This window comes from Rhineura floridana, chromosome 2 (genome assembly GCF_030035675.1).
Source record: "Rhineura floridana isolate rRhiFlo1 chromosome 2, rRhiFlo1.hap2, whole genome shotgun sequence".
Taxonomy (NCBI): domain Eukaryota; kingdom Metazoa; phylum Chordata; class Lepidosauria; order Squamata; family Rhineuridae; genus Rhineura; species Rhineura floridana.
The window spans coordinates 217,263,509-217,284,928 of record NC_084481.1 but is presented as its reverse complement, the minus strand read 5'-3'; the positions used below and the strand labels follow the sequence as shown (position 1 = coordinate 217,284,928).

At 43.4% G+C, this 21,420-nt stretch overlaps 1 protein-coding gene across 2 annotated transcripts in view; it reads right to left on the bottom strand.

Moving 5' to 3' along the window:
- The window catches only part of RCOR1 (REST corepressor 1), a 172,851-nt gene that overhangs the window by 35,449 nt on the left and 115,982 nt on the right, over positions 1-21,420 (bottom strand). For both annotated transcript variants that reach the window (XM_061612205.1, XM_061612204.1), the window contains exon 7: positions 11,620-11,698. In XM_061612205.1, coding sequence (XP_061468189.1) covers positions 11,620-11,698 — 79 coding nt within the window. The remainder of the gene's footprint in view (positions 1-11,619; positions 11,699-21,420) is intronic.

Here is a 21,420-nt window from a genome sequence, read left to right as displayed (position 1 = left end):
GCAGCTCTAGGTTTACATATCTTAAAGTGAGAGTGCTGCTGCGCTCAGGTCTCGCTTCTGGGCTTCCCATAGGCATCTGGTTGGACACTGGGAGAACAGGGTGCTGAACCAGATGGACCCACTGGCTTGATCCAGCTGGGCTCTTCTTAGTTATATTAGCATTGAAAGTCTCTGCACTGGCTGCCTATTAGCTACTGAGCCAAGTTCAAGGTTTTGTTGCAGAACAGGGATGTTACTCTAAAGCTACCAGCATGTAGTGCTACCATCACATAGCTTTCCTTTCGGTACATCAAGTACTAGCATACCTAGAAACAGGTGCCAGGTAGTAAGGATCAGCATTTTAAAGGTTTCCTTCGGGGTGATTCTTTGGTTTGAATGCGGGCCACAATTGAGCTCAAAATTATTCCCACACCAGCTATAGGACTAGAACAATATGCACATATTCACATACGTATATTTATATCGCCAGTAAATCATTTTCTGATTAATTATACAGACAAACAGCAGGAAGAAAAACCAGACCCAGGGTCAGATCTATATTTGAGGCAATCAGAGGTCAGATGTGTTTGCAATCTAAGAGACTGTTATGTGTCTAAAACCTTTGTATGCATCTTGGACAACTCTTCGAAAGTTCAGACTAAAACCCAGACCGGATTCCACTGCCCCACTGACATGGAGCCACCAGCTGCCACGGTTTATATGTATTGCTTTGTCTTCCGTGTTTTTTGTAGGTATAGTTTAATCCAACTTTTAAAAACATTTTGAACTTGTCTGATCTATCACTGGTCAATTTAGTTATTTAATTTATATCCCGCCTTAACTCCCAGAAGGAGCCCAGGGCAGCATAGAATTCAGATGGTGGGAAGACTCCAATGGACCAGGTGCTGCAAACCTGTAAGCAGTGTAGTGGGCTCCCTGTTGGAGCCGGATGAGGCCATATTATAAAACATTAGCAGCCTCGTGCCTGGAAGTCTAAGGGACAAATCTGTGGCTAAAACAATGCAGTTTTGAAAGGTTCTGTCCACTATCTTGTTTCAGAGTGGCCAATTGTAGCCAATTATATCCACATATAGATGAAAACTTGCTTCACTGGTCTCAGGAATCATCATGCAACATTTGGTTACTATCAGTGTAGTTTTGAAAGGTTCCACCCACCATCTTGATTCAAAATGGCTCCGGAAAATAGCCAAAAACTTGCTCTTTAGTCTCAGGAATCATGATGTAAAATTTGGTTGTGACATCTTAAGAGGTGTCCAAATGCATAGCTAACAGACAAACAAATAACTTTCCAAAATATATAGTAGATCTTACAAAAAGCCCTATGAGGTCAGATCAGCAAGCTGGTGCAAAGTCCTGTGATGGGTGGGTAAGGAGGAAATTCTGGCATTTGTGGAGAAAATGTCTAAAAGAGGCTCTCATCACCACAAAAATACAATACACACCTAAGCTTCCCGGACTGAGGATTTGGCAGGCAGGCAATTTAACAGAATTTAAACTGTATTAAATTTGTGTTTAATTATCGCTCAGTGTCACAGTAAACTCCCAAAGTGAAGGCTTCCTCCAGCAGTACTTCATTAGGTGTTATTGGATAAATTCATCCATCTGTCACTTAAGAATTAAAAAATAAATGTAAAAATTATGAAAGGGATTGTCAAAAAGGAACACGACGGCACAGGAAACGCATTCATTTCCAGAATTCAACAGTGAAGAGGCAGTCCAACGAAAGCAAAAGCATGCTTATTCATTTAATACCCTGCCTTCATATCCCACATTTCCTCCAAGGGACTCAAGGCAGTGTAAATGGTTCTCCACACCCGTTGAATCCTCACAATGCCCCTGCGATGTACGTTAGGCTGAGAGGTATTAAACTGGCTCAAGGTCACCTAGTGAGCTGCTTGGCTGGGTGAGGATTTTGAACCTGGATCTAGACCAGTACTAGTTTGGCATAGGAGGATAGGAAGCCGCCTTAGATGAGACAGTCACAGGCTTATCTAGCTTAGTATTGTTGACAATGGTTCTCCAATGGCAGCTCTCCAAGGTTTCAGGCAGGAAGCAGCCATGCCAGGAACTGGACTTGGGACTATCCACATCTTTATTTATTTATTTATTAAATTAGTCATTTATTTATTAAATTTATACCCGGCCTTATGGCCAAAAGGCCCTCAAGGCAGCTTACAAAAGAAAACGAACATAACAATACATCAATAGAACATAATACATCAATAAAATAATACAATTCTCAAAATTAAATAACAATTCTCAAAATTAGATAACAAATAACATACAAAGTATGTAGTCTACCACTGAGCTATAGCCCTTCCCCACAACTACATATTAACCATTATGCCAGGAATGGCTCTCCAGATATTGTTGAACTATAACTCCCATCACCCCTGACCACTGGCCATGCTGGCTGGTGCTGGCAGGAGTTTGGAGGGCACAGTTTTCCCATCCCTGCATTTTCCCATGCTGGCTTGCTGCTTCCTTATCCAGAGCAGTGCATGTTATCCACAGAAATGTGGTTGCCAACATTCTATAGCTGCTTTCATGCAGCATTAACTCAGAGACATGGTAATCACCATGGTTATGCACCGTGCAAGCCCCACACCCCTAACAGCATGGGTTGTAGCAATTATGACCCACTGCAAGAGATTCCGCTTATGGTGCTGCCACTGGTGGTGATTCAGAGAGTGGTTATATCATGCAGGGCCTTCTCAGTGGTGCTCCCTAGACTTGGGAATTCCCTCCCTGGGGAAATACAACTGTCCCTTTCAGGTTCAGAGGAGGGCAACAAGGATGATCAGGGGACTGGAAACAAAGCCCTATGAGGAGAGACTGAAAGAACTGGGCATGTTTAGCCTGGAGAAGAGAAGACTGAGGGGAGATATGATAGCACTCTTCAAGTACTTGAAAGGTTGTCACACAGAGGAGGGCTGGGATCTCTTCTCAATCATCCCAGAGTGCAGGACATGGAATAATGGGCTCAAGTTGCAGGAAGCCACATTTCGACTGGACAACAGAAAAAACTTCCTGTTAGAGCCATACGACAATGGAATCAATTACCTAGAGAAGTAGTGGGCTCTCCGACACTGGAGGCATTCAAGAGGCAGCTGGACAGCCGTCTGTCGGGAATGCTTTGATTTGGATTCCTGCATTGAGCAGAAGGCTGGACTTGATGGCCTTTTAGGCCCCTTCCAACTCTACTATTCTATGATTCTATGATTGCTGGCCTTTAGATGCCAGCTAAAGACTTATTTATTCACCTGGGCCTTTGGGAAATAGGTGCCCAGGAAGCCAACAGTTGTGCTTTTAGCGGTGTTGTGAATTAATTTGTGTTGATAGTTTTAATTCTATTTTGTGCCACTCTGGGCTCCCAGATAGGCAAAGGGCTCCCAACTGGGTGGAAGAGTGTGGAGGGAGGGGGAAGGGGAATCAAATAAACAACCCATATGGGTTGAAGTTGCATGGTCTGCCAGGAACTGCACTGGGTAGCAGCAAGTACATCACTATAAGAATAAGTGCCATCTAAAACCATGTTGTTATTATCTTGTAGTGGAAAAGTATTAAGTCTGCCCTGATAAAAAAGTAAAAAGCTGACCTGATTTTTAAGTGGAGTGACTTCTAGTCAATGGTTGAGGATGGCAGCCTTGACACAGTGGATTCACATGACTGGTTTCTCCCACCATCGAGCAATTACTTTCAAATCACACTATGGGAAACCCCAATGGCCCTTGGACTGGGACAAAGAGCTGTCCTGGGGATATGGCATAGGTTGTGACGACCCACTAAGACAAAACTCCACACAGAACCCACCATGAGACAATGGCAACAACTTCACTCATGGTGCAAGAAAAACAGTTGCCTATAGAACCATGGGCGGGCAGCCTATAGAACCATGGGCGGGCAAAGGGTCACCTCTAATCTTCATTTTTACAGATGCTAGTCTTAAGAATTCAGTAATCACACTGGCTTCTCAAAGCTATCATGAGACTGATATAAAGCAATATTGTCATTGGTGGACACCTACCATCGACTGCTCAAATATAATTCCAATTTACCAAACTCTCTAGTCCTCACAACAAGCAGATGAAATTTGAAAACATGATGGGAAGATGTCAAAGGATAAAAGAATAATGACGACATCCAAATTAAAGCACTTTTGCCAAGTTCCCTCTCAATAGCAGATTAGTTTGCCACATTCAAAATTACACACACCTATAATATACAATTTAGCTATTGCCTTCCAGATGACGATTTAATTCCCATCATTTTCAGTGTTAAATATAATGTTGACAGATATCCTCAGAGCTAATCAGATAGCAGCCACATACAACGTGGCACTTTCAGAGCTTGCAAAATGCTGTTTGCCACAAAATGTTAAAGGGAAATGTCACAATTTGATTTTGCATCCAGCCCTGCTCTGACTGAAGCAAGTAAGATTATCACTTATGCCATCAGAGTACCAAGAGCTGACTGATGCTTTACTAGCCAAGCAAGCACTTTTTAAATAGGTGATTTGGGTTGCAATGTTGTTATTGCTACCATTTAAAAATAAGGTCCCCCTTTCAAACTCCTTCAGGGAATCTTGGGCCCGATATTATTTATTCAGATGTTTTAAAATTCATATTTAATTCAATTCAATGCAGGTCGAACTGGGTATCTGTTTGTAAATTTGCATTCTTTTGTCTATTGTTTTGTAGCTGTAACATAGTTGTTCTACATAATCTGGAGACTGATTAATCACAAATGTAATTAATAAAATTTACAAATAAAGTACAATGTTCCTAACGTGACAATTCCTAGAAGTTGATAAAGAGGTCCAAAAGCTCCAAATCAAGGCCGGGGAACTTTGGCCTCCCAGATTTTGCTGGACTTCAACTCCCATCATCCCCTGCCATTGGCTATGGTCAATAACATTTAGAGGTCGAAAGGTTTCCCAGCCCTGATCTAAATGCTTCTTAAAATCATGAGCATTATCTGCCAAGACAGCTATATTTATGATAAGCCTGTGCAACTTATGTGACCCATCAAACATTCATAGCCCACCAGTTAAAAATGCAAGGCCCACAAGGGTTTTGAGAGCCCCTGTTTTTGCTGCTTGCCTGCCTGGAGGGATCAAGAACAAGGGAGTTTGTCAAGTGTCTGGCAGGCTGCATTTAGCTTGTGTGCAACCCCAGTGTATAGATGACAACATTCTTGTACATAGCCCTCCAATTTGCAAGCTAGAATCCTGAGCATGAAGGGAAAATTGTACTGGATGCAGAGGTTCTAACACTGCTTGGTTCATGTTCCTTTTAAATATTAATGTTTTATCACACTGAAGATTTGTTCTGGGGAAGGGTCGTAGCTCAGTAGTAGACCACCTGCTTGCATGCGAAAGGCCCCAGCTTCAATCCCTTGAAAATCCAGGAGAGCCACTGCCAATCAAAGTTGACAATACTGAGCTAGATGGACCAATGGCCTGACTTGATACAAGGCAGCTTCCTATGTTCCTAGTTATCATGATATAACAATGCCTTAAAAATCCAGCTCACCCTTCCTTTGCACAAACCATGAGCCAAGTGCAAAAAATTTGGTAGTGGCACTCTTGTGTGTACCTATGTCTACATTGTTATTTATTAATTAGAATATTTGTTTCCTACTTTTCTAAATGCTCAGGGTGGTTTAAAATAACATGATTTAAAACTGCTTGATTAACATAAAATAAAATTATAACACAACAGCAACACAGTCACAGAAGCCAAAAGTAGATTGCTTAAGCCACTCCAAATCAGCTCAAAGGCTGATTTTTGGCTGCACATCAAAAGGCCAGCCAGGAGGTAGGCATATAATGAAGTAGACCTCTTTGGGGAGAGTGTTCTGCCATCTGGGTGCTACAACTGAAAGGGACCTGCCATGTGTCCCTGCTTGCTCTTCTCCAAATGGTAAGGAATTTGGGGGCTTTGGCTATAAAATTAAGCATCCAGGCAGGTTTGCATGGAAGGAGGAAGTTCTCAAGATGTCCTGGTTCAAAGGCCATTTAGAGCATTAAAGGTTTCAGAACTGTCACATATTAATGGATTCGTGGAACCCCCAATCTAAATATGTTGGTCTCATCTGGATACATTTTCAGCTTGTTTGCCCACATCCAGTCCATCTCTATGTTTTATGGTGGTTTAGCTTCTGCTCTAATGATATTGGGAGCAAAGGGCAGTGAAGTATGGGTAAATTAGGCAGGAATGCAAGCCACACTGCAGAAGCATGAGAGAAAGTGTCTCTGATTGGGGCCTCCTAAGTTGGGTTTCATGCTGGTGTAAGTGGTGTTCGTTTAAGTCAGCCCCATGTGTAGCTTCCTATGAAAAAGGCAAATTCCGTGTTGGAAGTCATTAGGAAAGGGATGGAAAATAAAACTCCCCATATCAGGATGCCTTGACACAAATCTATGGTGTGACTGCACTTAGAATACTTTGTGAAGTTCCGGTTGCAACCTTTCATAAAACAGGGGTGGCCAACATGGTGCCCTCTACATGTCGATGGACTACAACTCCCATCAGTCCTGATCATTGGCCATGCTGGCTGGGGCTGATGAGAACTGTAGTCCAGCAACATCTGGAGGGCACCACCTTGGCTACCCTAGTCATAAAGGATATTGTACAGCTAGAAAAAGGGCAACCAAAGCTCCACGAGCTAGAGGGAGCCCCAGCTGACGAAGTGTCAAGGCCCCAGCTGACAAAGCGTCAAGGCGAGTTAAGCAGCAGCGCGAGTTCGGCAGCAGGGCGAGGAGGCCAGGGCCCCCCACTCTGCCCTTCTGTTCCCTGACCTCAACTAAACCACAGTCTCCAACCCATTGACGTAATAAACCTCAAACAAAACTATGCAGGTAAGAAGCCAGCAGGGGTGTGGGGGCTTTCCAGTGTTTTGCACCGCCTGCAGCATGTACGACTATCTGCCTGTTGGACAGAAGTCGTGGGTGTGCTCTCGGTGCAATGAGCTCCTGGCTCTCCGGGAACGACTTCATTTCCTTGAGGCCAAGGTGGCAGACCTGGAAAAGCTGAGAGAGGCAGAGAGGTGTGTGGAGGCCTTCAGGGACGTTATAGCTGTGTCCCACTCCAACGATGATAGCTCTCCTGCTATCATGGAGAACGATGGTCTCGGGGAAGGAGAGCATCCAGCCGAGGAAGAGGGAAACGATCCCTTAGAAGGGACCCATTCCTCGGGGGATGAGCAGCTATCCTCTCGTGCCGAGGATATATCTCCAGGGGGTGGAGGGATCCTTGTAGTGGGTGATTCGATCATTAGGAACATAGACAGTGGGGTGTCTGATGGGCGTGTAGACCGCAAGGTGTTTTGCCTGCCTGGTGCGAAGGTTGCGGATATCGCCCGTCGTTTAGATAGTTTGGTAGACAGTGCTGGGGAGGAGTCAGTGGTGCACGTTGGCACCAACGACATGGGGAAATGCAGCCGTGAGGTCCTGGAAGCAAAATTTAGATTGCTAGGTAGGATGCTGAAAGCCAGGACCTCCAAGGTGGCTTTCTCTGAAATGCTACCGGTTCCACGCGCAGGACCAGCCAGACAGGCCCAGCTTTGCAGTCTCAATGCATGGATGAGACGATGGTGTCGGGTGGAAGGGTTTAGATTTGTTAGGCACTGGGGAACATTTTGGGACAAGCCGGGCCTGTACAAAAGGGACGGGCTCCACTTGAACCAGAATGGAACCAGACTGCTGGCACTTAAAATTAAAAAGGTAGCAGAGCAGCTTTTAAACTGACTGAGGGGGGAAACCCGACAGGAGCTGAGAAAGGTCCGGTTCGGAATAAACCTCCCCCCTGGGATAAAAACCAAAGAAATGATGAAATTTTAAAAGGGGTAGGCCTAGAAGTAGGCATTGTGAGAGCAGGGGCACAGGATATAAATTCAGAAGAGCAAAATTACCACAGGCCAAACCACAAGTGCCAAAGACACTTGAAGAGAGACACTGCTTACAAATGCCTGTACGCTAATGCTAGGAGCCTCCGAACCAAGATGGGAGAACTGGAGTGCTTGGTCTTAGAGGAGAGCATTGATATAGTGAGCATAACGGAGACCTGGTGGAATGGAGAAAACCAGTGGGATACGGTTATCCCTGGATATAAACTATATTGGAAGGACAGGGAAGGACGTATTGGTGGCGGAGTCGCTCTATACGTGAAAGAAGGCATTGAATCCAGCAAGCTCGAAACCCAAAAGAGGCAGACTCCTCCACAGAATCGTTGTGGGTGGTGATACCGTGCCCCAGGAGGGACTTAATACTGGGAACGATCTATCGTCCCCCTGATCAAAATGCTCAGGGAGACCTTGAGATGAGATATGAAATTGAGGAAGCATCCAAACTAGGAAATGTGGTAGTAATGGGTGACTTCAACTACCCGGACATAGACTGGCTGCATATGTGTTCCAGTCATGACAAAGAAGCAAAGTTTCTAGATATTCTAAATGACTATTCCCTAGACCAGTTGGTCATGGAACCGACCAGAGGGACGGCAACCCTGGACTTAATCCTCAGTGGGGACCGGGACCTGGTGCGAGATATAAGTGTTATTGAACCGATTGGGAGCAGTGACCACAGTGCTATTAAATTAAACATACATGTAACTGGCCAATTGCCAAGAAAATCCAACGCGGTCACATTTGACTTCAAAAGAGGAAACTTCACAAAAATGAGGGGATTGGTAAAAAGAAAACTGAAAAACAAAGTCCAGAGGGTCACATCACTCAAAAATGCTTGGAAGTTGTTTAAAAACACTATATTAGAAGCTCAACTGGAGTGCATACCGCAGATCAGAGAAGGTACCGTCAGAGCCAAGAAGATGCCAGCATGGTTAACGAGCAAAGTCAAGGAAGCTCTTAGAAGCAAAAAGTCTTCCTTCAGAAAATGGAAGTCTTGTCCGAATGAAGAAAATAAAAAAGAACACAAACTCTGGCAAAAGAAATGCAAGAAGACAATAAGGGATGCTAAAAAAGAATTTGAGGAGCACATTGCTAAGAACATAAAAACCAACAACAAAAAATTCTATAAATACATTCAAAGCAGGAGACCATCTAGGGAGGCGATTGGACCCTTGGATGATAAGGGAGTCAAAGGTGTACTAAAGAACGATAAGGAGATTGCAGAGAAGCTAAATGAATTCTTTGCGTCTGTCTTCACAGTGGAAGATATAGGGCAGATCCCTGAACCTGAACTAACATTTGCAGGAAGGGATTCTGAGGAACTGAGACAAATAGTGGTAACGAGTGAGGAAGTTCTAGGCTTAATGGACAATAAGAAAAACTGACAAATCACCGGGCCCGGATGGCATCCACCCGAGAGTTCTCAAAGAACTCAAAGGTGAAATTGCTGATCTGCTAACTAAAATATGTAACTTGTCCCTCGGGTCCTCCTCCGTGCCTGAGGACTGGAAAGTGGCCAATCTTCAAAAAGGGATCCAGAGGGGATCCCGGAAATTACAGGCCAGTTAGCTTAACTTCTGTCCCTGGAAAACTGGTAGAAAGTATTATTAAAGCTAGATTAACTAAGCACATAGAAGAACAAGCCTTGCTGAAGCAGAGCCAGCATGGCTTCTGCAAGGGAAAGTCCTGTCTCAGTAACCTATTAGAATTCTTTGAGAGTGTCAACAAGCATATAGATAGAGGTGATCCAGTGGACATAGTGTACTTAGACTTTCAAAAAGCATTTGACAAGGTACCTCACCAAAGGCTTCTGAGGAAGCTTAGCAGTCATGGAATAAGAGGAGAGGTCCTCTTGTGGATAAGGAATTGGTTAAGAAGCAGAAAGCAGAGAGTAGGAATAAACGGACAGTTCTCCCAATGGAGGGCTGTAGAAAGTGGAGTCCCTCAAGGATCGGTATTGGGACCTGTAGTTTTCAACTTGTTCATTAATGACCTAGAATTAGGAGTGAGCAGTGAAGTGGCCAAGTTTGCTGACGACACTAAATTGTTCAGGGTTGTTAAAACAAAAAGGGATTGTGAAGAGCTCCAAAAAGATCTCTCCAAACTGAGTGAATGGGCAGAAAAATGGCAAATGCAATTCAATATAAACAAGTGTAAAATTATGCATATTGGAGCAAAAAATCTTAATTTCACATATACGCTCATGTGGTCTGAACTGGCGGTGACCGACCAGGAGAGAGACCTCGGGGTTGTAGTGGACAGCACGATGAAAATGTCGACCCAGTGTGCGGCAGCTGTGAAAAAGGCAAATTCCATGCTAGCGATAATTAGGAAAGGTATTGAAAATAAAACAGCCGATATCATAATGCCGTTGTATAAATCTATGGTGCGGCCGCATTTGGAATACTGTGTACAGTTCTGGTCGCCTCATCTCAAAAAGGATATTATAGAGTTGGAAAAGGTTCAGAAGAGGGCAACCAGAATGATCAAGGGGATGGAGCAACTCCCTTACGAGGAAAGGTTGCAGCATTTGGGGCTTTTTAGTTTAGAGAAAAGGCGGGTCAGAGGAGACATGATAGAAGTGTATAAAATTATGCATGGCATGGAGAAAGTGGATAGAGAAAAGTTCTTCTCCCTCTCTCATAATACTAGAACTCGTGGACATTCAAAGAAGCTGAATGTTGGAAGATTCAGGACAGACAAAAGGAAGTACTTCTTTACTCAGCGCATAGTTAAACTATGGAATTTGCTCCCACAAGATGCAGTAATGGCCACCAGCTTGGACGGCTTTAAAAGAAGATTAGACAAATTCATGGAGGACAGGGCTATCAATGGCTACTAGCCGTGATGGCTGTGCTGTGCCACCCTAGTCAGAGGCAGCATGCTTCTGAAAACCAGTTGCCGGAAGCCTCAGGAGGGGAGAGTGTTCTTGCACTCGGGTCCTGCTTGCGGGCTTCCCCCAGGCACCTGGTTGGCCACTGTGAGAACAGGATGCTGGACTAGATGGGCCACTGGCCTGATCCAGCAGGCTCTTCTTATGTTCTTATGATCAGGGGGCTGACACAAATCTGCTAAGTAGAGGTAACAACATTTGGGACTTTTTAGGTTTAGAGAAAAGGTATGGAGGAGGGTTGACAAAGGTATATTGTATTATGCATGGTGGGGAGTAATTTAACAGGGAGAAGCATTTATTTTTATCTCATAGTACTAAAACCCAAGATCATCCAGCAATGCTGAAGGGTGCGAGATTCAGGACAGACAAAAGGTAGTTACTTTTTCACATGGCACAAACTACGGTATTTGCCACCACAGGATGTAGTGATGGCTGCCCACTTGGACAGCTTTCAAAGGCGATTAGATAAATTCATAATAGGATAAGGCTATGAAGGGCTATTCGTTGTGATGGCTCTGAAGACGAGTTGCTGGGGAACATCTGTGGGAGAGAGCTACTGCACTCATGCCTTACTGGTTGGCCACTGTGGAAAACAGGATGTTGGACTAGATGGACCTTTAGTTTGATCCAGCAGGTCTTTTCTTAGTATGTAGACGTGAGTGGGAGTTCATCACAAATGATCCAAACAAAAAGCAACAAGCCAAGAGTAACAGTTACGGTGAAAATAAAGAAAGCACAAATAAAACCCAGCATTGTCTAAAAAGGTTCACATGGGATTTCTTCCCACCTTAAATGTACTAAAGCATTATTAGGGAAAATACCTCTTTTTTGCTCTCCTTGTTTTGTTCAACCTCAATATCAACAGGGTTAGTTCCATTTGCTTCTTCCATTTCATCCTCGCTAGAAAATAAAGAGGAAGGCAATGTCACGTTATTTTTCATTAAACACCAGACAGATCACTAAAAAAGAAAAAGGCAAGATATTCTAATGCAACAAAATATAGTTAAGAGAATGCAAGAATCTTATATAGAACATCCAAAGGAGATTGTTGTGATCTGCATTTAAAGAGAGCTGGGTCGTTCTCATATTCTAAGAGGCCATCTCACCATAACTACCCAACGGGCATACCAAAGTGGATGAAAGCTTTTCTAGTGAGCTGCTACTCCATTACCTCTTTGAAGAACCATAAGAAAAGCTACCTTGCTGAAAAGTCTGTGGCTCTTGCGATCGCTTACAGGTGAAGTAAAGTTTTCAAATTGTTGCTTTTAGCCATTTGTTTTCTTGCATTTGTTTTATATATTGTACTTTGGTATTATTGTTTTGTAAGCCACCCTGGCAATTTCTTTTTTAAAAAAGCAAGTTATAAATAAATAAAAACAGCCCCAACCCCCATTTTTTAAAAAAGAACTTCCATGGGTTGTATCCAACTCTGCTGTTCTATTAGTACAGCAGACTTCCTCTCCCCTGCAGCCCCCCCAAAACAAATCTGCCTCAGGGGGGTTGGAGGAGCCTCCAGAGCAGATTTTGAGGGTGCATGGGGAAAGGTTAGGAAAGGGGAGTCCTTTTGCACAAGTGGAACTCTGTACACACAGCACGGGATACAACCCTGTGTCAGTCCAAGCCAAGGCAGAGCAAACTAATTGATAGCACAATCCTACAAATGTCTACCCAGAAGTAATCCCCATTGAGTGCATGGGCCTTACTCCCAAGTATGTGAATACACAATTGCAGCCCAAATAGATTGCAGATGGATTTTCTTGTTTGCTACATCATACTGTGTGTTTCTTTTCTTTTTGGAGGAAGGAACCACAGGTGACAGATTATTTCTGCCAGGCACAAAACAGCATATGCTCTGCAATCTAGGTATGTGCATGTTTTAATTCTGGGCTGAGCAAAAAACACATTATTGTCAATAACAAAATAGCAAACACCAGGCATCAAACTGGAATCAAGTTGAATGCAATGGAACAAACAGCCAACGTAAAAAAAGGTCTTGGGAGAATACCAGCCATACAGGCAAATATTATAGGATGGTATTCAATGCTAGTAGAGTAGATCCATTGAAGTTAATAGTCCTATTCAGAGTAAATCCACTGAAGTTAATATATATGACTAACTTGTACTGCCTTCAAGTCTTCCAACTTATGGCGACCCTATGAACAGGGTTTTCATGAGGCTGAGAGGCAGTGACTGGCCCAAGGTCACCCAGTGAGTTTCATGGCTGTGTGGGGATTCGGACCGTGGTCTCCCAGGTCGTAGTCCAACTCTATTCTGAGTAGGTCTTAGCTGAATACAACCCATATACGTCGGGATGCATGGCTGATATCCAACATTAGCTTAGGTCATAGTAGGTCCACTGATTTCAATGGGTCTACTCTAGGTACAACTTCACTTGATATCATCCTATCCTACCACAGACTGTCCGCAATAATAGCCTGTATGTTCCGTGTAGTTTTATTTATTTAATTTATTCAACAAGATTTATATACCGCTTAATCCACAAAAATCTGTGAGCAGTTTATACGAAACAATACAAAATATACAAAGAAAATAAAGTCAAAATCAAGCAGTCATAAAATAGGTATTACTGCTTTGTAAATCTTATGATTGTGGGAATAAAACAATAGCTAGACTCCACCATGGCCAGTAGGTGAGCTTCCTAGGAGCTTCTGCCAGGCTGGGGACAGCCTTCTTCCCCCTCCGGATAAAACCTGCAAAGGATTGCATCACAATATGTCCTCAAATATGTGCTCTGTTAAGACAGAAGTGCTCAGTTCAACTGCGTGGGAAGTAAGCCTATTTGTCCTCTTATGACATGTGGTGTCATGTGCAGAATCAAAGAAATGTAGCAACTACAGCTAGAGGAAGCAGCCACTGTGAGGAAAATGGCATAAGGCCACAGGAAGCGGCCTTACCCTGAGTCAGGCCATGGCTCCATCAAGCTCATTATGGCCTACAGCAGCCTTTCCCAACTAGTGGGCCACCCGATGTTGTTGGACCGCAATTCCCATCTTTCCTGACTGTTGGCAATGCTGGCTGAGGCTGATGGGAGTTGTGGTCTAACAACATCTGGTGGCCCACTAGTTGGGAAAGGCTGGCCTACAGTGACTCAGGACAGGGGTTTTTACCCATCCCTACCTGGAGAAGGCAGGAATTGAACTGTGGTCTTTCTGCATGCAAAGCAGATGCTCTGCAACTGAACTATGGCCCTTCCCTCACAGGAGCTGGGAAGAAAGAGATGGAGCAGAGGCTCAGGGAGCTAGTTGGAGAGAAGTATCAGCCCCAATCTGGCCCATAGGGGAATGGAAGGGACCACAGATCAGTAGTACAGCATATGCTTGGCATGTAGAAGGCTCCAGGACAGCTCCAGTTAAAAGGATCAGGTAACATGTGATGGAACCAGAGACCTTTGAGTCAGATTAGACAATACTGTAGCTAGATCAGGGATAGGGAACTTCCACTACCCCGCCCAGTGACTATGCTGGCTGGGGCTGATGGCAGTTGGAGTCCAAAAACACCTGGAGGTCCATATCCTTGGGCTATAGTCTAACCTGGGACAGAGCAGCTCCCCACAGGTCTAAAGCCCTGCTTTAAATTGCAAACAAAAAGGATACAAGCTACATCATGTGCCCTCTAAAACTTATTGTCACTAGCAATAACCTTGAAAGAGAGAGTTAATTAATATTTGTTGTTTATAAAGAGCCTCAACAGCTAGACACGGCATGATAATGATTTTGAAATAGGCAAACCCTGCCTGCAGGCTTAGTATCTTTAAAAAAATAAAAGAAAAGCCAAACACCACAAGGAAAGGGTACACAAGGAAGGGAATATAAAAGGAAGGCAGGACATGTCTAGCAGTAGCTATTAGCCAAAACAGCAGTTTGTCTCCCGTGAAAGCCAACTGCTTGGTTGCCAGATTGACTCAGAAGGGTTGGCTACCCTTGTGAACCCTCCAGAGGTGTCCTGTAGGGCAGATGTGGGGAGCCTTTTGGCCCTCCAGATGTTGCCAAACTACAGCTCCCATCATTCCTGGCCATTAACTGTGCTTGCTGGGGCTATGGGAGTTGAAGTTTAGCATCATCCGAAGAAAAGTTCCCCACATCTGCCATAGGACAACATCAAGTACATACAGTACTCAGAGTATGGCTTTTAGTGTGGCTGCTCTGTTCTCTGGAACAGCGTTCGTGTCAGGTTTTGGAAAAGTGCCCTCTAACTGCCCTTTCCAGAAACAACTGAAGACATTTCTGTTCTGATAAACTTTCCTAGCTGGACGAATTGATCTCTTCTATGGGTGTCTACTTTATGTTGTTTTTAAATTTGCTGTTTTCTTTGTTGTTTATTTTATTTATTACACTTACATCCTACCTATCTTCCAAGGAGCTCATGGTAGTGTACATGGTTCTCCCCTCCCCATTTGATCCTCACAACAATCCTGTGAGGTAGGTTAGGCTGAGAGGCAGTGACTGGCCCAAGGTCACCCAGTGAGCTTCATAGCTGAGTGGGGATTCGATCCCTGGTCTCCAGGTCATAGTCCAACACTCTAACCATTACATCACACTGGTTGTTTTTATTGTACTTCATTGTTTTTGTGCATTGCCTTGAGACAGGTGTGTGGAAGGTGACTGATAAACAAAGGGTTGTATTCAATGTTACTCATACTCAAGAATAAACCCACTGAAATTAATGGACATGACTAACTTAGGTCCATTAATTTCAGTGGATCTACTCTGAGTAGAACTTAGGTGGATACAATCCAACATGAGCATTATCGTCAAATTCTGAGCAAGATGGACCACTGATCTAGCCCAGCAAGGTTTTTTATCCTCTAATCATTCCAACTGAATACTGGACCGTAGTTCTCACAGATGTCACTCTCCACCTTTGGCTCAGCCCTGCTGCAGTGGATAGTGCTGAAATGGCTTGTGCTATGGCGGAAGGACAGACAAAGGTGAAGAACTTACTGGCTCCACCTTTAATATATGCATAGGTTTCAGATCCAATGAAACTGGCACACCTTTCCAACAACCCATGAAATTAAAAAAAAAAAATATTGCAGAAGCCCATACGATACAAAACACTATCTTCTCCTAATCTCTTTTAGAATTCCTTCCACGAAGCCCAGGGTTTGCACCTGTTTTCTGCAGAACATTTTTGTTGTTGTTATTTTCTTCCTGGAGGTTTTACAGATCGAAGCAAAAAGAATTTTAATAACTCATGTAGCAATTGTTGAGGGGGCACTGGTTCAGGCACCCTTAACTAATATGTTATTTTGCAAATATACAATCATTGGTTTTTAATGTATTACATATAAATAAAGAGAACAACACACTGACTAATCTATCCCTCTCTCTCCTTTTTTCACATACGCTTACTTTATGTGTCTGTAGTTACTGTATGGCAAATTATCGACCACAAAAGAAAGCATTTCTATGAAGCTACTTCATACAGAGTCCCACCACGGGGTCCATCTGGGGTAGCAAACACGGTGCCCTTCTGATGCTGGTCAACTACAATGCCCAAGAGGTGGTAGTGCGGCCACTCCTAAAGAATATGGCCTGGGCCCTTTGGACTGGAATAACTGTCATCCAGTTGCAAATACCCCCTTCTCTGGGAGAGTGGTAGGGTAGCTGCAAGCATTCTTGGGTGACACAGATTATTTAGATATGTTCCAATCTGGATTCAGGCCTGGCCAAGTTGATGGATAACCTTTACAGAGATCAGGACAGTGGGAGTGTGACCTTGCTCCCGCTTCTTAATCTCTCCAAGGCTTTTGATCCCATTGACCATAGTATCCTCCTGAACCAGCTCCGTGGAATGGGAATTGGGGGCATCGTGTTACAGTGGTTCCAGTCCTACCTACATGACAGAGTTCAGAGTGTAGCACTAGGAGAGTGCTTCTTGGCCCTCTGGCAGCTGTGCGATGAGGTGCCACAGGGCACTATTTTATCCCCAATGCTATTTAATAGCTATATGAAGCCACTGGGAGCAGTCATTAGGGGTTTGGGGGCAAGGTGCCATCAATATGCTGAAGATCTATTTCTCCATAATATAGGAATCAGGAGAGACTGGGTGGGCCTTGGGCCAGTACCTGGACGTAGTCATGGGATGGATGAGGGAAAATAAGCAGAACTTGAATCCTGGCAAGACAGAGGTGCTATGGATGAGTGGTGCTCGTGTCGGAGAAATTGGTCTGCTGCCTGGCCTGGGTGGGGTTGCACTCCTACTGAAGAAGCAAGTATGCAATGTTGGGATGCTTCTAGATCCAGCTCTGTCACTGGAAGCCCAGGTAGCCTGAGTGGCTAGAAGCATATTTTTTTTAGTTGCGCCTAGTACAACAGCTACAACCATTCCTGGACTAGGAGAGCTGGACCACAGCAGTTGAAGCATTGGTAATCACAAGATTGGATTACAGCAATACACTCTATGTGGGGCTTCCCTTGAGCTTGACCTGGAAACTGCAGTTAGAGCAGAATGCTACAGCCAGATTGCTGACATGTGTGAGACCCTGTCAGCATATAACAGCTCTGCTCAGAGATCTGCACTGGCTGCTGATTTGTTACCGGGCCAAGTTCAAGGGATTACTATTGGTATATAAATCCCTTAACAGCTTGGGAATGCTTTACCCCTTATGTGCCCAATCAACTGATTCAATCTGCAGAACTGGCAATGTGACAGGTGCCACATAATATTTGTTCTGCACTTGTAAGAAATTGTTCTTTCAGTGTAGCAGCACCTCCCTTTTGGGAACTCCCTGCCTGCTGACATCAGGCAGGTGCCTTTGCTGTATGCTTTTCGGTGCATGCTTAAAACATTTCTATTTAGGCAAGCCTATCCAGACACATAGAAGCTGATGTATTTTTAAACTCCCCCCCTTACTTTTTAATTTTTTAAAAAATTGCTTCTAACTGCTTATTTGTTTTAACTGTTTTATTTTTTATAATTGTAATGTTCCTTGTAAACCACTTAGAAGTTTTTTTTAAAAAAAACAAGCAGTATATAAATTTTATTATAAGTAAATCATCCCTGACCACGAGCCATGCTGGCTATCTCTCTCTGTCTGACAATGGCTGACAGCGGCTCTCTCTGGTTTCAGACAGAAGTCTTTTGCAGCCCTGCCAGGAGATCCCGGGGATTGAATCTGGGACCTTCTGCATGCAAAGCAGATGCTCTCCCACTGGGGTGTAGCTACTGCCTTTTTTCTCTCTTTTAGTTGCGGAAAGAGCTTTGCCGATAATAATAAACTGAAGTGGTGGATAAAATTTTGTTCGCTGTGTATTTTTATGGTTTTACTTTATTGAAGAAATCAGCCCTGCAAACATTTATATAAAAGGGCAACATATAAAGTAACTAACAAAATAAAATGTAATGTGTGGAGGGATATCTGGGTGGCTTTTTATTTCCCAGTACACCTGCTTGAGGCAAAGGGAGAATGCATGTATTTCCTTTCACATGCACCTTTATTTATTTGATAAATAAATAAAATGCACTGTCAAACTCTCGAGAATTCCCAGGGCAGCAAACAAGATAAGTCATAAAAATATTAAAACACACAATTCAATAAATACACTAACACACACAAAAAGAAAACAGCACAAAAATCCATTGAAAACAGTAACTGCAGCTCCAGGATTAAAAATCCAGGAAGAACAGAAATTCATTTAAAAGCCCGGGAAAATAAAAACATATTTGTCTGGTGCATAAATGACATCAACGTAGGCATCAGGTGAGCTAGAAAATCCTCACACAGCCATAGGAAAGACCATAGCTCAGTGACAGAGCATCTGATTTGCATATAAAAGGTCCCTACTTCAACCCCCTGCATCTCCAACAGGGCTGGGAGAGAAGCCTGTCTGAAAAAGCTTGGCGAGCTGCTGCCAGTCAGTGTAGACAATATTGAGATAGAAGGACTAACAGTTTAGCTCAATGTAAGGCAGTTTCCTATGTTCCTAACAATTTCCCCGTTACTACTTGCTTGTTCCAATCCCAACAACAAACATGCTAGAAAAACATGTGAAGCAGCATTCACATGCCTTCCCACATCAGTTTAGTTGCAACAATTTGTGCTGGCGAAGGCAAGCAACAATCCAGTGCTTGGGAAAGTCTCTCTTTATTCTGCAGTTGCTCATGCTGTACAAATCTACCCTTCAGTGTTTGCTACCATGCGCCACAGACTGTGATCAAGTCCTGGTTTTTTATCATATATATTCAGATATTGGCTTGTTTACTGAAATTGGATTTTTTTTTAAGGAGGCACTAGTTGCAATGCCACATGCTGTCCAGAGATCTAGCCTACAGTTTTTGCTCACATGCTCATCTCAGTGATACTACAATTAAAACGTTTATACCCTGCCTTTCCAAGTTTGCTCTCGGTGGATCATAGCTACCAAACCAAGCACAATCTAAACCTGCAGTTTATGTGTGTTCCTAGTAAAAATTCACACAAAACATGCATATGCCAGCTCAGCCCCTTTCCTAAATTGTAAGAGTGGAATCACCATCTCCATAGCAACAGGCTCCCATGACTATTTTGAATCAATATTCCTGCACTGCAAGAGCACTGAATTAATACAAAATCTAGACTTGGGCACATCTTCAGAGCTTTCCCATGGACCAAACGTATGGAAAAATATCTTGTAAATCAGATTAAGATCACATGGCCACACTGGTCATTGGGAATAAGCAAGATGAAGAGAAAGCAGAAGGAAGAGAGGCAGGACAGACTTATTCAAGCCGTGTTCCATTTGGAACTATTTCCATTCTTCATTTTCTGGTTGCTTGTCCTTAGAATAAGCAATGCAGGGCCATATGGACGATCCCTCTTAAAGACACACACACAGACACACACACCCCAATTAAGCTGTCAGACATGAGCCTTTTAAATGCAAAGGAAAGGAAAAGTTTAACAGCAGCAACACCAATGTGATGCATGCTTGCAAACAAAAAAGGTGTGAAACAAACAGGCTGCATTCAGACAATCATCTCTTGGCGTACTTGCTGCAAAGCTGATAACCATAGTATGTTGGTTGGGACAACACAGGAAACAATGGATGATTGGAGACTTCCACATTTTAACTGAGGTAAAGGGAGAAGGGAAGGGACTGCATGCACAGGCAAAATGCTCATTCATATATTGCCATTTTAAAATGAGATATGATAGTCTAAACACAGCCATGCCTTTTTTAAAAAAATAGTCCCTAAGCTTTATAAGCAATGATGCACAAATGACTTCTCCCTTTAATGTACAACATTTTATTTTCCTGGGAACAGAATGCATGACTGAGTGACAAGGGGAAGAGAGGGGGAAAGAAAGCCCAGAGCAAGGACCTCATTTACCCAAAAAGCCAATTTCACAACAAGGAATTAACAGGGAAGCTGCATTTTCCTATAAGCAGGCTGGGCCAATCCTGTCAGAGACAAGTGGATAGTATGACAGTCTATGACATCATCCCAAAAGTCATGCCCGATATCTACTGCGATCTTGAATTGCTGCATCTGGTATGGATATTTACAAAGAAAGATTTCTTAGAAGATTTAGGACTTTCCAGGAATGGCCTACATTTGATCTTATATAGCAGTAACATTGTGGCAATTGATAATCCTTGCACCGTGGTCAGATTTGCACTTTCTGAACAGCCAGTCCTGAAATGCCAAGCTCAACCCCTTTAACTTTGCATATGGGGCAAGAAAAAGTTTTTAGCCTGAAAAACAAATTCTAGACTCTTAACAGGCTAGTTGCCTTCTATCTAGTGGGCTGGTGGAGGAGGGGCAATATCTCTCCACCTTCTTTCATCAGCCCGCTGTGTTTCCTTGCTAGCCACAGTGGAAGGAGCTTGCCTTCTTCCATGGTTTGCTCCATGAAAACTGGTGGAGGAGGGACAAAATACCAGCCTGCTAACTTACATGGATGGACTTGCATGTACTCACCCGCATAGAATTCCTTGTTGCCTTTGGCGACCAGGTGAGTAGTTAACGACAAAGACTGTGTATTTTATATCCTCCTATACTATTTTAGGACTCCAGCCCTCAGCTAGTGAATGCATTATCTTCAGAAAAAAGCACATAGTCTCTTACAAAAGCAAAATATTTTCTTTCACACATACTGAATTTACTTGACACCCCGAGGCAAAGTAGCTTCACATGTTTGTGTAGCTATTGTGCTTGCCACGGGCACACTGGTGATATATTGGTATTCCCAAAAATAAACATACAGACAAGCATTAACAACAGTCATGCATTCTTAATACATCTGTGTGGATGTGCTTGGGAACCCTGATGTGTGTTCACAGATGTTTCAAGGCTGCACACCTGACACTTTACACATTTCCTGGGGGAAACAGTACATCCATAACAAACATGATTGCTAAATAAAGTCTGGAACCTTAAGACAGGTAGGCAAGCACAGACTGTTGTACAACAGAACCCTCTCTTTTCCTGTGACTCAGGAAGAGAGACAGTTGCAAAAACTAGCTAAGAATTTGTTCTAAGAGGGAACAAATCAGAAAGCAGTGAGATAGCATTCATTTGCGATAGATTGCAAACCCTGCTTCTTTTAAGTGTTATGAAAAACAAGAGAGCTTTAGTTTGTGTGATAACTTCCAGAGAGGTAGCTGTGTACCAAAAAC